The sequence below is a fragment of the Aotus nancymaae genome, unplaced genomic scaffold (assembly GCF_030222135.1).
Source record: "Aotus nancymaae isolate 86718 unplaced genomic scaffold, 86718_ANA_hifiasm-v0.15.2.pri h1tg000006l, whole genome shotgun sequence".
NCBI classification, from domain to species: Eukaryota; Metazoa; Chordata; class Mammalia; order Primates; family Aotidae; genus Aotus; species Aotus nancymaae.
The window spans coordinates 60,003,137-60,019,618 of NW_026988417.1; the positions used below are offsets into that span (position 1 = coordinate 60,003,137).

Sequence of the window (16,482 nt, forward strand, 5' to 3'; positions counted from 1 at the left end):
TTATCATTAATAATTTATTATATATATATATATAAAACAATATGGTTTAGAATTGAAAAGATTTTATATATATACATACACACACACACATATCTCAACGCATATACCTTGAGAATCATATTTTTCAAGTCAGTCGTTATATCATTGAATATGCATCAAATCATACTTAGAATTTACTTTTCTTTTGCCCACTGATACTTGCTTTCACAACTCTCTAACATCTTGTATTTCCTTAATGTACATAGTGTTACCTGATAATCATCTATATCCCTTTTAGCCTTAGAACACTTTCATACTCTCTTTTATTATTAATAGAAACACTTTACATGGCATTTTCTAAGAGTGACTCATATATAAGTGATACATACATGTAAATAAACATACACTCTGGTTTTTTGAGGTGTGGTATTTCTATCACCCACATTCAAATCACCTTTTTTTAAAAACTATAAATCCATTGGCTCTTTCTAAAACCTACAAAATCAGGACATTAGGTGGAGACTAAAATGCAAGAGACAGCATTTTAGAAATCCCCGCACAACTACTGATCCAAGTAATTCTTATGCTCACTTAATTAGAGTTAGAAATTAGAAATTAGCTAGCTATGCCTTGGCTCAATGAGGTAAATCTACCTATTACACAGCTGTATTGTGCAGCAATATCAAATTGCAATAACCACCTCTAAAACCTAACTCTCAATCTTTATATTGGTATAATTGCAAATTGGTTGAGTGCCAGTCCACACATCTAACTTTAAGTACTTCTGTTCTAAGCTAGGGTTCTTTAACAAGGATTAAAATAAGAATTATCTATGGGTGTTCTAAAACTACAGATTACCAGGTTGCAAAAGTATAGGTTTCCAAAGAATTTGCTTTAATCAATTTGATTCCATAAGTTTAGGTGGGTCCAGACATAGTATAATTAACAATATTCTGAAATTGGCTCTAATGAGCACCTCTGGGTTAGGGACCATTGGTTTAAAGTAAACTTTACCAGATATTATAATTTCTGTTTTAGGCAGATTTTTAGAAAGTTACAAGTCGGGATTATATCACCCTGATCTTTTGTACAACATTCCTTTTATATTTTACACAGTAGGTTTTAAACTGAGCTCACAATGGGCTGGAGGTTCTAAAAAGATGTCTCAGAGGTACAAGCATATGGATGAAAAAAGGAGACAAAAACATAGCCAGGAAACCCAGTAATTCTCTGCTTTAGATATTGGGCTTCCACAGTAATTTCTTTTGAACCCGCTGCTGCTGCCGCTGCTTAAAAAAACAAAAAGTCCCTGAAACCACTGCTAGCTTTATGTCCATGGCTTTCCACAATGACTTATACAAGAGTTCACCAGATAATCAGTGAAAAATAAAAATATTATTCATGGCATCCTTCAAACAAAAACACCACTATAACAGCTTCTCTCAAACCCCAGAGTTAGAAAAAAAAAATGTCAGCTTCCTGATGAACTGCCAGATTTTCTACCAGGAAGTGAGAACTGTGTAACTGAAATCTTACACTTAAATTTTCTATATAATTGTTTTAGCATTGATGATAGTGAGATTTTCTTGATATGAGTTTTCCATGTTTCCTTATACATGTATTTATATTATTTTTATCTTCATTTATTTTCTCATGAAGCATACTATTTATATGTAGTATACTACATTTATATGTAGCATAAAATATATATAAACGTATATATATTTGTTTGTTTGTTTGTTTTTGAGAAAGAGTCTCCCTCTGTTGCCCAAGCTGAAATGAAAAGGAGTGACCACGGCTCACTGAAGCCTTGACCTCTCAGGGCTCAGGTTGCTCTCCCACCTCAGCCACCTAAGTATCTGGGACTACAGGTGCATACCATCATGCCTGACTAATTTTTTGTACTTTTTGTAGAGACAAGATTTTGCCATGTTGCCCAGGCTGGTCTCAAACTCCTGAGCTCAAGCAATATGCTTGTTTTGGCCTCTAAGAGTGCTGGGATTATAGGTATGAGCCAGAGTGTCTGGCTGAAGCATACTCTTTTTATAAAACATTATTCCTTCCTTGAAAGATGGTATGCATAAATAAAATATAAATCATAATACTAAGTATATTTAGATAAATATAATCTCTAGCAAAATGGGTGCAACCCAGAGCTCCAGAGTCATATTCACCTGATTCTATCCTGTCAGTTTAGGTGCTATATGACCTAGTGAAAAATTACTGAAATTTCCCAAAACACAATTTTACTCCATCAACTAGAATAATAATTTCAATTACACAGGGTTGTTATGAAAATTGAAGGTGATTATGTGGCAATAGTCTCCACAGCATTTATCATTTTAACCCTCCCATCTAGAGGAAAATTTAATTCAAAGAATTCTTATAGATTAGGAGAATCCAATATTAACCCTCTGATATTTTGGATATATTTGGTATTATTTTAAAGTAAATGAAAATATGTGTTGTTTTTTTTTTTCTGGAGAAATAGTTAATTAAAAACACTAACCAGATGCCAACCAAACTGTACTTAAAAAGCCTTTATCACATAATTTAATTTTTCTTATGTATAAATTTCTTATAATGCTATTCTATTCAGACCATTAATAACATCAATTGTTTTGCTATTTTCCCTGCAATATTAGGAATTCTATCCAGCTTGCAAATCTAAAGTACTTCATAAAGTAAGTGACAGTCAAAATAATCCAGGAAATGTAGAACAAATGAAGAAGTAAATCTTCCACTCCCATGAAATTTAAACCATTTAGAAACACATGTTTTATATCAATTGTTTTTCTGGAGGTAAAATTAAAATATGCTAAGCAAAAAAAAAAAATTATGTTGGCTATTAGTAGCTCAAGTTATAGGAATTCAGAAAATTTATCATAAGAAAACAGGGGTCTTGGGAAAGCTGCAGTTGATTAAATTACAAAGATATAGTGACCACAGGATATCTACTAATTGTTTTCTAGCAGCTTGCTAATCTCAGTAGGACTTTCTTCTCATTGATTCTTTTGGTAAGTCTAAAATACAGTATTCTACTAACAAATTTCTTGGACTTAACTTGCTTTGGTTGGCAAATCATACAATCGTTCAGTTGGTAACTTTTCAGTTTTGGAAAGACTATAGTACCAGAGATTCTGAACTCCATTAGTTACGAATTTGTGAAAAGAGCTATATTGGCTTCAGCAACAATAGAGTCATCAGGTACGACTGGGTGTACTTAACAGCAGTGGCTTTAAAGAAACAAATAAGTTACTTAATAATATTTGTTCACTAAACAGAAATGTATAGATTATAATATACTTTACTGAGATGCTCCATATGGAATAGCAAAGCATTGAAGCTGACTCTCAATGAGTTTACAGACAGGCAGGCTTCTTTATATTGATACATTGATAAATGCAAAAAAAAAAGAGAGATTTTGCTGCCAGTTTTTTTGGAACTAACTTTCTTTCTTTGACAAATTATACTATTTCAGTGGTGATTCTCAGTTCAGAAGATAATTTTTTTTTTTCTGGTTTACCTTTACTTTTTATGGAGATCTCTATTCCCATCAAAGATCAGAAATGTACAGACAAACAAAAACACAATTCCATCTCAGTATGACAGGCAACACCTAGAATAAAAATGGGCACACACTCCTGGGAAAATCTTGTATAGACCTAGGCATAAATATCAGACTATCCAGTGAAGAAAAGAGGTGAGTGTTTCTGACTGAGCTCATAGGATCCCACTGCACTAAGAGCAGTTCTTCACCACAGAAGCTTGGAATGCAGGGAAGGGGAACTGGCAGGAGAGATGGGCCAGAAGCAAAATACTGAGAACTTTGTACTCAGACTGAGGGACTTAGATTTTTATCCTGAGGGCACTGGAGGACCACTGAAAGGTTTTACTCAGGGTACAAAGAAGGGCTGCTTGAGCTATTGAACTGAAGTCAAGTGTTTTTCTCCTGGCATTTCTATTTGCAATGAATATTAGACAGTACTCACTGACTAATGTAGAAAAGTAGACTTTGCTCAATATTAGAGTGCCAACCCACACTGTTTTAACACATGTAATACTTAACATATATATTACTTACTATGTGCTAGAACTTTTATGAAGCAATTTTTTTTTTTTTTTTTTTTTGGGACAGAGTCTCGCTCTGTTGCCAAGCTGGAGTGCAATGCTACAATCTCAGCTCACTGCAACCTCTGCCTCACAGGTTCAAGCAATTCTCCTGCCTCAGCCTCCCAAGTAGCTGGGACTACATGCATGCACCACCATGCCCAACCAAGACGAGGTCTCACCATGTTGGCCAGGAAGGTCTTGATCTCTCGACCTCATGATCCACCCTCCTCGGCCTCCCAAAGTGTTGGGATTACAGGCATGAGCCATGGTGCCCAGCCTATGAAGTACATTGTTAATGAGAACTCAATCTTCAATTCTAAACCATATTGTTATAACCATCCCATTTCACAGACAAGAAAACATAGGCACAGAGAGGTTTACTAGCTTGCCCAAGTCACACAGCTCTAAGTAGTTGAGCCAGGTTCCTAAGCCTATGATTTTACCCTTTTGATATACCTCAGCTAAAATTTTGCACTGGTTCTGCAGTAATAAGACATTGGCTTTGATACTAGTTCTAATTTTTTAATAAATCAAATCTCTTCTTTCAGTTCCCTTGTTTATAACATTTAGTTCCTCTAATCTATTCTACAGGCTCTTTTATGCGATTCATGTGGAATAGTATTTTTTCATAATATAAGCAACATAATGTTGATTATAAAATATTTAATATAACCCTGTACATAAAGGAGGAAAAAAACACCCAAAGGGTTGGCTTGGACAGGAGATGAAAGGTAAGCATTCCAGGGAACCCTTCAGTCTTCTCTCTTGTTATAAACAGTAGTGCTGCCTAAAATAATAGAATTCATCATGAGTTAGAATAAAACTATTTTTAACAAAGCAAGAGGTAGTGATCATACTACCGAGCAATAGATAGCACATCTTTAAAAAACTTCTTAATATAATAATAATTTTGGGTATATTTCTGAATATAATAATAATTTGGGGTATGCAAGGCTAGATCTAGAGTGTATGTTCTGGGCTAGAGACTGGGAACTGGATTGCTTATATACTAGAGAAACAGAAAAAAACAGGAAAGGTAAAGCATACATGCCATGAAATGGGAACAGGAAAACATGCAGGAACAGATCTTCCCTTGTGCTAGTGGAGATCTGAACAATGAAGAGAGAAGACTAATAGGAGGTAAATCAGTGTGTAAGAGTATGATGACTAGCAGCTGATCAAGGGTTTAATGACAGGGAAAAAATTAGAGCTATGAGTAAGTGTGAAAGGAAATATCTCCAAGACTTCACATACATTTTTAAGACTTGTTTTGAAGAAAATAAATTAATACATATGTAAACCACTTAGAACAATTCCCCACACACAGTAAGTCAATAATATATGTTAGTTATTATTACTTTATACAGATATGTGCATTCATGAGCCTGAAAACACATGCATACATTTTAAAAGCAGAGCTAAATATAACACATTCCAAACTTTCTTTTACCTGTTTATGCTCACCTAAATAAAAAAGATAAGCTTTTATGAAATTACATTAATACCTTTGAAAATCTAAAAATCCAATTATATTTCCAGGTAATATTTTTTACTCTGCATATAATTGTACAGATAATAAATCTATATATTTCAAACTAAATGTAGAGGTGTTGACTTATAATATTAGTAATTTCTAAGAATTTAATTCTTCCAACTATTTATTTTCAGCAGCATCTTTCATGTCCTTTTAACGACTTTCTATACAGACTATATATATATATGACATTTTATACATATATGTGTGTATATTTAAAAGTGAAACTGAAAACATGTTATTATAGGACTAAACATTCAAAATATTTGAAGATAATTCTTGATATGTTTTATGGCAAAAAAAAAAAAAAAAAAAAAATCTGCCCTCTACCAGTCTACATGAGAGTAAATGAGGTAAAATACAACATTTACAACCCATAACGCTTGTACCTATGGTTTTCCATTTGTTTCCTAATCAAATTCCAATATTCAATATTAAATAATGAGAAAAAACAGCAGAAAATCAAGACAATGTCAAGTGGTTGATTTTTACCTTGGATAGTTCTGTGGAAAATGTGCATATCAATTCCTTTCCTCAGACTGTTTTCCCAGCCCACATGCCCTTTAACCATACAATGTAAGGAAGTCATATGAGCATCTGTGAGTGTCATACCTTAAATACTCTATATGTAGTAATGGGAGAAAAGGAGGAAGACAGGTTCTAACATGTTTGTGTACCCACTTGACTTTAGGAAACTTAATAGGTACATTATTATTTTATTTTCACAGCAACCTTATGGGTGTGCCTTTACATCTTCATTTTAACTATGTGGAATCTGAAGTGGATGGTTCAAGACCATACCACTGTATAAGACCATGGTTGAGCCGGGTTCATGGTCTCTACATCTCCCCGTTCTGAACTATCCTGCAAGAGACATGACTATCATAAAGTTAATAAAAGTTAAGCTATAGGACCCTCAAAGACATGGGCCACTTCCATACCACTTGAGGCATGAGCAAAGTGTTCATAAAAACCCATGTTTCTGTTAAATTTGCAAAAGTAAAATATTTTTCTACTCCATTTCTTAATGGAATTTCCTCAAATAATATAACCTTTTATTTTTATCCTTACCCAGCAAACAAAGAGTAACACACAGAGACCATGGAGGGCTTTTAATCAGTTATATTCCCAGACTTCCCCTGCTCCTATGTTTGTGTAGTGCTCTAATAATTAGAAAATGGTTTAATTTCATTTGTTTTCCATAGCAAGTATATGAAGTAGGCAGTACCATTATTACCCTAATATAGATAATTGAACTGAAGTTTAAAATAAATAAATAAGGACCAAATAATCTAGAGTTAGTAAGTGTTAGAGACTAGCACAAACAAAAAATAAAATCATGTTTGTTTTTGAATTTAAAACAGATTTTTAATACTGTTTTTGTTTGCTTTTTTTGTTGTTGGTTTTTCTGTACTTCCACTGCAACTAATTACTTCCCTACTTTTTTTTTACAAGTTTAAATCAAAAACAATGACTCAAATCTGTATGTTTAAGATAGTTTTGTTGTGGTTATTGCTGCCTTTCTTCCTTCTAGAGAAATCAAATATCATGCTTCGGAACTAGGCGTGGTTAAAATCCTTCAGACACAGAAGTTTTCTTTCTTTCTATCTTCTAAGTCAGAAGTCTGGCTGTATCCCCTCTTCGGAGACTCGGTAAGGCATTACTACACTGCCTGGAGTGAAACTCTTAGAGTGAGACGACAGTACATTGTCATCTTCCACAAGACTGGGCAGTCAGCCTCACCTTTCCTGCTAGGACACATGGTGAAAGCATTGGGTGAAAGTTAGAGCTTGGCTCTCCCAGCAAGCTCTTGCTGTGGACTGCTGGGCTGAACAGGTGCCAGCCATATCTGCCTACTGAATTTGCCTTTCCATAGAAAAGACTTTAACAAGCATCCTGGAAAGGGAGGGAGCTGTCAGTGCAAAATAAATAAGTTAGCTATCTTATAAGAAAGGCAAAACTGATAGAGATGTCTTAAACACTTCTGATGTATGAATTAAGTGAAAAAAAGGTATAACTGGGTTTGACACAATCTATTCTGTAGGCATGGAGTCCCACAATTTCTTTGCAAGAAGACTATATATTATCTTCTTAACAAATGCACATTCTGAAATCTTGACTTCCTTGAGGGTGTTGGAACATAACAGGCATGGGGTCTTACCCTCCTAAATCATTTTGGCATTTTGTGGGATAAAAGGAGGAAGGAAGAGAAAGAGGAAGGAAGAGAAAGAGGAAGGGAGGAAGAGAGGAAGACAGGCATGACAAATGAAAATAAGAGTGTAAAATTAGTATTAGAGAAAAAAGACATTACCCATTTCTGAGTAAAAGAACAGACTGTATTTTCTCTAGCTCTTCCAATACTTAGTCTGAAACATGTTTCCAAGTAGGAACGTTTTCTCACAAAGCATATGCAAAATATTTCAACCCTCAGGTTTTGGCTCTTTATTTTTATTTTTTATTTTTATTTTTTATTTTTTACCAGAATCATTTACTTAACAGAGTTGCGGGGCTAGTTTATTTAGAACTGAAGACAAGCTTGATGAATGCAGAAGATGGCCTGGGCAATAGTCCAGCAACTAAAACATAATTAGAATTATCCCAGACACTTTAATCCCAATTATTTAATCTGTGGGGTGTCCAACACAACAAGTGTTTGGCATAACTCAGCAAAACAGATATTACAGAGAAATAGAAGGGAAAAAAAATGTATGAAACAAAATGAACTAGGGGTTCTTTTTTGTCATTAGGCTGTGGTTTTTATCGTTAGGGACACAATAAAACAAATGTAAAATCAGAATGTGTGAGTGTGTGAGAGTATGTGTGTGGGCAGGGATGATATTTTAAAAAATAAGACTGAAACCAATACTCAAAATTGTTATTAATATCAAGTTTGTGGTGATAACATTGACATGCCTCTCCCCATCCTTTATTCCAACCTTCCCATAACTTTTCCATACAGCCAAAACACATCCATGGGGACATACACCAAAAAGCCAGGCAAGTTATTGCACTCTGCTTAATAAAAACACAATGATTAAAGGCATGAACACTTTGTCACTGAGAGACACAGAGGAAAGATGGCATGCCCTAGGTTCTACTTTTGTTCAACAAGGTTTTGTTATGCTCTTCTATAGTATAAGTAATAATGTAAGTGATATTAATAAAGTAACATATAAGCTGATCAGATACTAAAGACTGCAAACCCTACAGGAAAAGAAGAGCTATAGAAAAGTTTAATTATGAATAGAACCTACTAGAACGTTTTAAACTGGGATGCCATTAAATGGCACTCTAAAGTCAAAACACACACACTTTTTTTTAAAAGGATTTTTCAGGCAATTTTTAAATATAGAAATAACTGCTTATGGTTTTGATTTCTTTAAATCACTATAAATTTAAAATCATATCAAAACTTACACTAACATTAAAATGACAGTTAATAAATGTCATCATGCTAAACCACAGAGTTTTTAAGAACTCCAACTGGGGCACCTACTAAATTACAGTTTCATTTTATGACTTTGTAACACCTGGGATTCTCATTAGTGATGCTGGATGAAAATTTGAGCTTTTAGGGAAAAAAAAAAAAAAGAAAAGAAAAAGAACAAGACTTTCAATTACTACAAATTTCACCAGACATAATTCAAATTCTTATGTGTCTTATAGCACTTTTTCTTTCTATTTATTTTTCTTTGCACTAACAGATTTTATTAGGTAACAATTGTTTAAGATGGTAATAAAATAGTTTAAATGGGAACTTTAAAATCCCATTCTTGAAATTCATTGATCAGAATTACATTTTTAACCACTTAATTAAATACTTCTTATTGTTATGATAATAGGAATTTTTAAATTAGAGCTATATCTTTCTTTTATGTGATAATAATAATTGCGATGAATAAATCATCTATATGGGAATTCTATAGGGTCAAAAGAAAAATGAGAATTCCAATAAAGTTTCAATATTCATGAATGGAGCTTCATGTGGAAATGCCTATTTCACACTACAATTTATACGACATCAGATTCTATTTTTATGAAAACTTCATTACAAGACATTTTGCATATGTTAATAAATGGGTTGTCAAAAATAAACTGTTGTTCAAAATTTATATTTAAAATTGCTACAGTGCTTCCATTTTTGCCTTGCTCAAACGCTTTAAAATCTATCTCATTAGCTGAATACAAACAAATGTCTGGAAAGTCAGAAACTAAAAGTAATATTAAATAAAGAAAACTATCCTAAGAATTCCTGCTAATTGTTTTGGAACTTCAAAACCAAGTACTTAAAAATAGATTGTTCATATTTCAAAACAAACATTTTCAATGGAACCAATTATTTAGAACATATTTTCAACATCTAATAATTGCCAGTTTTCTAACTGCTATATAGTGCCTTCAAAAATTGTTATTAATACATCAGAAAATCTATTTTTTTATGTATTTCCTATCTCTAATGCATCTCACTCAATAAACATTTTGTTAATTAAAGATAGGTACTAATAATTTTTTCTAAAAGATATGAACCATTTCAATCTGTGTTTACAAAGCCTTGAGAAGTCATTTTGCTTTTTGTCTACCTTTATATACACCCATAGAAACGTCAGTGCCAATTACACTAATATAGAACATATGATACACTTTTTAAAATCAGTTAACTACTCCATTAGGTGTATATGTATACAATGGACTAAAATAACTCCTTTGAGAAACCCTTATCTACCCTATTGATTACATAAATTTTGATAAAATAACAAAATACATATTTACTCAGAAGGGCATAGCAGTGGGAGCCATTCACCTCCTGAAATATATTCACTGGAGAGATTATAACAGTAAGAATCATTCTGAGTTTCTAAGTAACACTTTACATTTTTAGCTCTGATATTGCTTTTATAATCACAATTCACTTTTACTGAAAAGAAAAATAAAAGGCAAATACTACAATCAATTTTTAATGATTAATAAGCAAGGCATGAAATTCAAACCTCAATTAATTCTGATGCTTTATAAAAACCATTGTGAACTATTTTAATATTGCTTAAAATGATGTCATAATCTTTAAATAATTAGTTACTCCTGCTAACTTAAATTGGAACTATTCATTAGTAAACTAGAATATATTAAATATCTGCTAATTTAAATTGAAAAAATAATGTCTAAGGAGTTATCGATAATTTGTTCAGCAATTATTTCTTTGAAATATGAACAGTATATTTTTCTTTTGAAAAAGAACAATAAATTTGATTCATAAAAGGGAGAATAGCTATAGTTAGCTAATATAATTACACACATTACATTCTATTTTTGCAACCAAAGGTAGAAAGGTTTCTACCAAATGAAAAAGAAACTAATTGCCCTTCAAGCAAATACATTTAAAAAAGCACTCCAGACAACGGAGATTCAAGTGGTAAAGTCAATCAGCAAAAGTGTGGTAGAAATAACTAAAGTGTAGTTATTTTCTCAACAGGGCCAATCAATGCTGAATAAAATATTTAATTAAAAAGTTTGGAAATGTTTGCTATAAATAGCTGTATCATTTCATTCTGATTTTGCATGTAAATATACAAAAACACATACTCTGGTCACATTTTATAGAGCTTAATAATATAAATATAGTAATAATGCTTTTCTAGGTTAAAAAAGTGAATCTTTTATTCCTTATCAACTATATCTTATGTGGATTGGAATAAAGAGCCAACAGTATTTCCAGATGACAATATTACAACAAGAATATTTCAAATCAAAGCTAAATCTTTGTTGTAAATGCAGAAATTGTTCAGTCTTCTCTGTCTTATATGAGGAAATGAAATCCTCTTACCTGTCACCCTAACACCCAAGAAGATCTTTGTCTACCTCAAAAGAGCTTAAAATGTCAAGACTTAGGTCTCCTTTTCATGGTTTATTAAGCAAAAAGCCAAAACCATTCATGCTCCCTTGTAGTTTCAACAATCTATGATTCAAATGGGGTAATGGCTCTCTTTTCTTGTTCAGTAATGTCCTGGTGAGGAAATGATTTTACTGTCCTTTTTCTGTGGGGTCCTGCAGATTTATCTAAAAGGAAATGAATTACAACAGGATGACAAGGCCACAGAATAAAGCCATTTAGTTTTACAAATCTATTATGTCCTCCAATCTATTTTATGGGCCTGGTTCTATTATAAGCCAAGAAAAACCCTAAAACAAACTTTTTCCCCCTTTTTTATCTTTCCAAGGAAACCATTTACAATTCTATGATTGTTTTTGAAGCAGTTTAGTCTTTTCTTCCCCCCTTATGTGTTTCTATCCCACTTTCTCAAACACACGAAACATTCAGAGACAAGAAACTGGACTTTTCAAATCCAAACTGCTGACAACTGTCAGAAGCACTTTACTGGGACATTACTGACTGTAGCTTCAATGAATTAAGCTTGATTCACTGCGGGTGAATCATTTTCAATGCAGAGCTGTTCAGCAGTAATTGGCCAAGAATCCCTGCTGTGAAAAGCACTTGTCAAATAATGCTTGTTTACAAATATATCTCCAGACAGCAAAAAGTGGCAGTTACTGCTAAGTTCAGGGTCATCTCCAAAATTCATAACAGTGGACATGAACCCTTTACTTACTAAATGTATTTAAACTTTCACTTGTAGATACACTTGCTAATATTTGTCCTGCTTGATCAGAGAGAAATCTGTTCCTAAATATGCCTCTGAAATCTTTTATAATAAAAAAGTTTTGAATATTATATTGTAGGTCAAAGGTTTCTTCCACATGTAGTTTATGACTAATATAATAAAACTACTAAGGATATATTTATCTTATAAATTCAGACTAAATTCAGACCCTTTAGAATTCAGACTAAAGGATAAATTTTCCTCTTATTGTCTGCTATCTAACATACACTAACATGCCAAATAAATACATTTCATAACAGTCGAAAATTCCAGACACGTTTGGCTTCTTCTGTTCAATTCTGCTTGTTTATATCTAATAAAGTTAAATTTAAGAAATGACTAGAATACCAACTATGTACACTCACATTTATTCTGTATGTCTTAAAACATGTTTTTTTTTTTTTTTCATAATACACACACACACACACACATACACACACACACACTCTTTGGGAAATCACTAAGCATCTATAGATTGCAGAAGGCAAATTATATGAGAACAAGTGATGAATGAGTCCAGCATATCCATCAAGTCTTTCTGTCTTCTGACCTTACAAAGTCCCTCCAGAAGCAAAAAAGCAAATTGGGAAACTCTAATCTGAATCTCTAAAAACCCCAAACATTTTATAAATATTTTAACATAAATAAATATTTTAATATACTCTGCTGCTCAATTTATAGCAATAGCATGGGGAAACAAAAGGAAGAGAAGAATGCAAATTTCACAGAGCAGAAATAAAGGTCTGGAATACCAAGTGGAAAGATAGAAAACTGTGCTCAGCTAAGATAGGATGAATTAGATAATGACAGATATTTATACAATTTAGTTTCCAATTAAGCATAATAGTGACATATCACAAAATGTGCCCCCCAAACAGCAGGCTTTTTTCAGATCACCAGGTGGTAAAGTACATCTCATATTTGATTAGATCTCCAGGCCCCATCTCACTGTAGTCTAAGTTTTGCTGTGTGACGGACTAGATGAGGTAAGACAATACAATTTGTGAGTGTTAAATCTGTAACAACAGCCAGGCTTCGTTTCACAAGATTCAAGCTCTGCTTTCAACACCTTAGGAGACCGGCGCTATTTCTCCTTCCTTCCGTTTCCTTCTGCCTCTTCCTCCCTGCACAGTCTTGGCTCTTGTTCCTATTCAGTGTCACTCTCCCTGAGAATTCAGTTCTTCCAATTTTCTAACCAAAGCGACGCCTTTTCATCTCCACCTAAGTTCTCCTCTTTCATCACACCTGGAGAAAGGACTTGCAATCTAACACGAACGGATGAATGACATTACTGTTAAACCTCTTTAAATTCAAACCAAGATGCCCCTTTCGGTGGAATAAGACAGTTAATAAAATAACCTTCTCTAACCCTATTATAATCCTCCAGACATCTAACAGAATGAATTTAGCATAAGGTGTTCATAAAAGGTCTAGGAGTCCCAAAAACACTTTTTCAACTTTATCAGAAAGGGAAAATGCCCGATTGTTCGGCTTAGGCATGACAGATCACCTATATATGCATAAAGATAAATGTAGGTAAATACACATATGCCTTTAATCAGAATTTAAAAAAAAAAATAAACTTAGAGGTTAAAGAGAGAGAAAGTTCATGGGATAGGGGTAAGGGATCCTCCATCTGCCCTGCTTTCACGCCGTTCCTTTAGACCTGGCATTGCTGGGATACCAGCTCAGCGTCTTCTCCTACAGTGGAGACTGAACCCATGCAAGTCACGAGGACACACACGACTCCACCACTGCTGCTTCATCTTTCCGGTCTAGCGTCCCGTGCCCAGGAGTGAAAGGAATTTCTGTAAGGTTCTGAGCGTCACACGTCACATCCACAATCCCAAACTGAAACCCCAACCTTCTAGCCAAAGGGGGTAGGCTTTTCCATGTTTTCACGGTGGAGCTGACAGTTCCTAATAACCCTGATCTGAATCTGAGATGCTGCTCCCGCCCTTCCGGGAGAAATGCGCCCTTGGGCTGAGACCCCAGCGCCGTCAGGGTGTGGGAGAGGAGCGAGCTGGGTTGGAGGGAACCCATGGGCAGAGGATTCAGGTCCAAGAGGTGGGCGGGCAGAAGGGGCTGAGCACTGCTCTGGGAGCACGGAGAGCGACACAGGTGTTGCTCCCATGCCGGCCCTACTCTCCCAGAGAAAGGCAGGGACAGTATTCTGAGTCCGGAGCACAGGATTTGAGGTAGGGAGGGGGGCTGGGTACTCCCATGCTGTGCTGGCCAAAGCAGGTCATTTCCCTCCCTAAGACATGCCCAGGTGGGTTCTACCAGCAACTTCCTAGCAGCGACACGACGCTCCCCCTCACCCCTCCGCCCGCGGCATCCCACCTCCTCGACTTCTTCCACCTTGGCTTGAGTGTGACAATTAACTCCCCCAAGAAGAAGGGCACCCAACAGTGTGGGGCGCCTTCTGTCCTTCGCTATACCCCTCCCACGAGAAATAAAAGCTCCTGCCACCCACCCAGAATAGCAGCTGGTGATGCCCTAAATAACAGCTCCCAGCAGGCACTTTCCCCAAAAATAAAAGCATTCAGCCACCCCCACAACGTTTTCCCATCACTGGCCTCAAATAACGGTTTCTAAAAGCCCCACTGCTCCCGAGATCCTTGTTGCTGAGCTTCAAACAGTACCCACTCCCTCAAGCCCGGTATGTCACTTCCCCACGCGCCTTAAGTGAGCCCCAGCCGCACCCATCCCCCTGGCGCGGACCTCGGACCTCCTTTCCCCCAAGGTTTTCCACCTTCCCAGCCCCCCAACCAATCTCTGTCCACATGCTTGTTCCTTGCCCAGCACTCCGCAGCTAATGTCAAACAATGCAACCAAAAACCGCAGAGGGAAGCGAAAGGCCAGCGGACGGGGACGACAAATATTAATTTGAGATGAGAGTGCGATTTAGTCCGCAGCAGCAGCGTCCAGCGCTCCGGGACCCGAACTCCCCAGGCCCCGCCTAGCCCCTCCGCCCCAGGTAGCCGCGGTCCCCACCCCCATTTCCCTACCTTCGTTGCTGGGGCTGGCCAGGAGGGTCCGGAGTGCGGCGCACAGAAGAAGGCACGTCCAGAGGGGAGCCCGGCGAGGTGCAGGGTAGCAGCCAGCCAGGGAAGCTGGGGTGCTGAGGGTGACGCCGCCGCCGCCCGGGGGCCGCCGGCGTCCCGCACCCCGGGGCCCTGAGCCCCGCATCTTCTCCGAGCCTCCTCCGCTGCCGCTGTCCCGCGCGGCTCAATCCACCGCTTCGGCCTCGCGGAGCGGCCGAGGGAGACTCGGGAGTCCTCTGGTCCCCCCCGTGGGGTCCTACGCCTTCTGGCACGCGGCTCCTCCAAATGCGGGAACCACGGATCCGCTGAGCCAGCTGAAGTTTGCTTCTGGCTCCTGTCGCCTTCCCCTTTGGTGGGGTTAAATGAATTAGTTCTGGTTGCTAGCGCAGTTCTGGACTCGGATCAAGGGGTGTCGAGAGGGTCCCGTGTCCTGTTCCTCTGCCTTTTAAAAAGACTTTTTAAGGATTGAGAATTTTTAGATGCCACTAGGGGAAAGGTGAAGCTTCTTTGCAGTCTTCAGTGTTGAAATGGACGAAGGTAAGGAAGACAAATCATTTTATGACGAAATCCCCGATTAAAAAAAAAAAGGAAAAAAGCAGGATGGCTAAGGATAAAGAATGAGGAGTTGAGAAAATGTGGGGAGTGAAAAACAGGAGAGCAGCGATCAAAGGCAAAGATCCAGAGTTCAAAGAGGCTGACAGAAGGAAATCGCTGCGGGCTGAGCGCTGACGAGGGGAGGGACTGACGGCGGACGGCGGGCAGGAGCGCGGAGCCGGGCTGCGGCGGCCCGGGAGCTGCTGCGGTTCCCGCTGCTCGGGGAGGAGGCGGTGTGTGAGCCGCTGCGAAGGCGAGGTTGAAACTGCACCGCCAAGGCGCGCTCCTGCTGTGTCTGGAGCTCCGGCGTCTCCTCTGCCTCCCCGCTCAGCGCCTCCCACCCTCCTTCCCTCCTCCTCTTCCCGGCTCCCCCGCCCTCCGCTGCTCGCAGCCTCGCCAGTGAGAATCTACTGTAAGTGTGAGTTGCTTCAGCGAAGTCACACACCCACGAAGGGAAGTAATCTGGAGGCTGCCGTGGTGAGTGTTGCCTAGAGGTCTCCGGGAAAGGCGCGTCTTCCTCCCGGGATAATTAGGGCGAGGAATCCTCCTGACGACGCTG

The 16,482-nt window shown here is 37.2% G+C and overlaps 1 protein-coding gene across 8 annotated transcripts in view; it reads right to left on the minus strand.

Moving 5' to 3' along the window:
* The window catches only part of EPHA5 (EPH receptor A5), a 343,436-nt gene extending 327,220 nt beyond the window's left edge, over window positions 1–16,216 (minus strand). For 4 of the 8 annotated variants that reach the window (XM_064367513.1, XM_021666284.2, XM_064367510.1 and 1 more), the window contains exon 1: window positions 15,294–16,216. In XM_064367513.1, the coding sequence (XP_064223583.1) occupies window positions 15,294–15,474 (181 nt within the window). In that variant the 5' untranslated portion in view covers window positions 15,475–16,216. Of the gene's footprint in view, window positions 1–14,758; window positions 14,831–14,861; window positions 14,933–15,293 lie in introns of those variants that run through there. The other 4 variants (XM_021666294.2, XM_021666293.2, XM_021666290.2 and 1 more) reach the window with 3 other exon arrangements.
* Window positions 16,217–16,482: the final 266 nt, after the last annotated feature.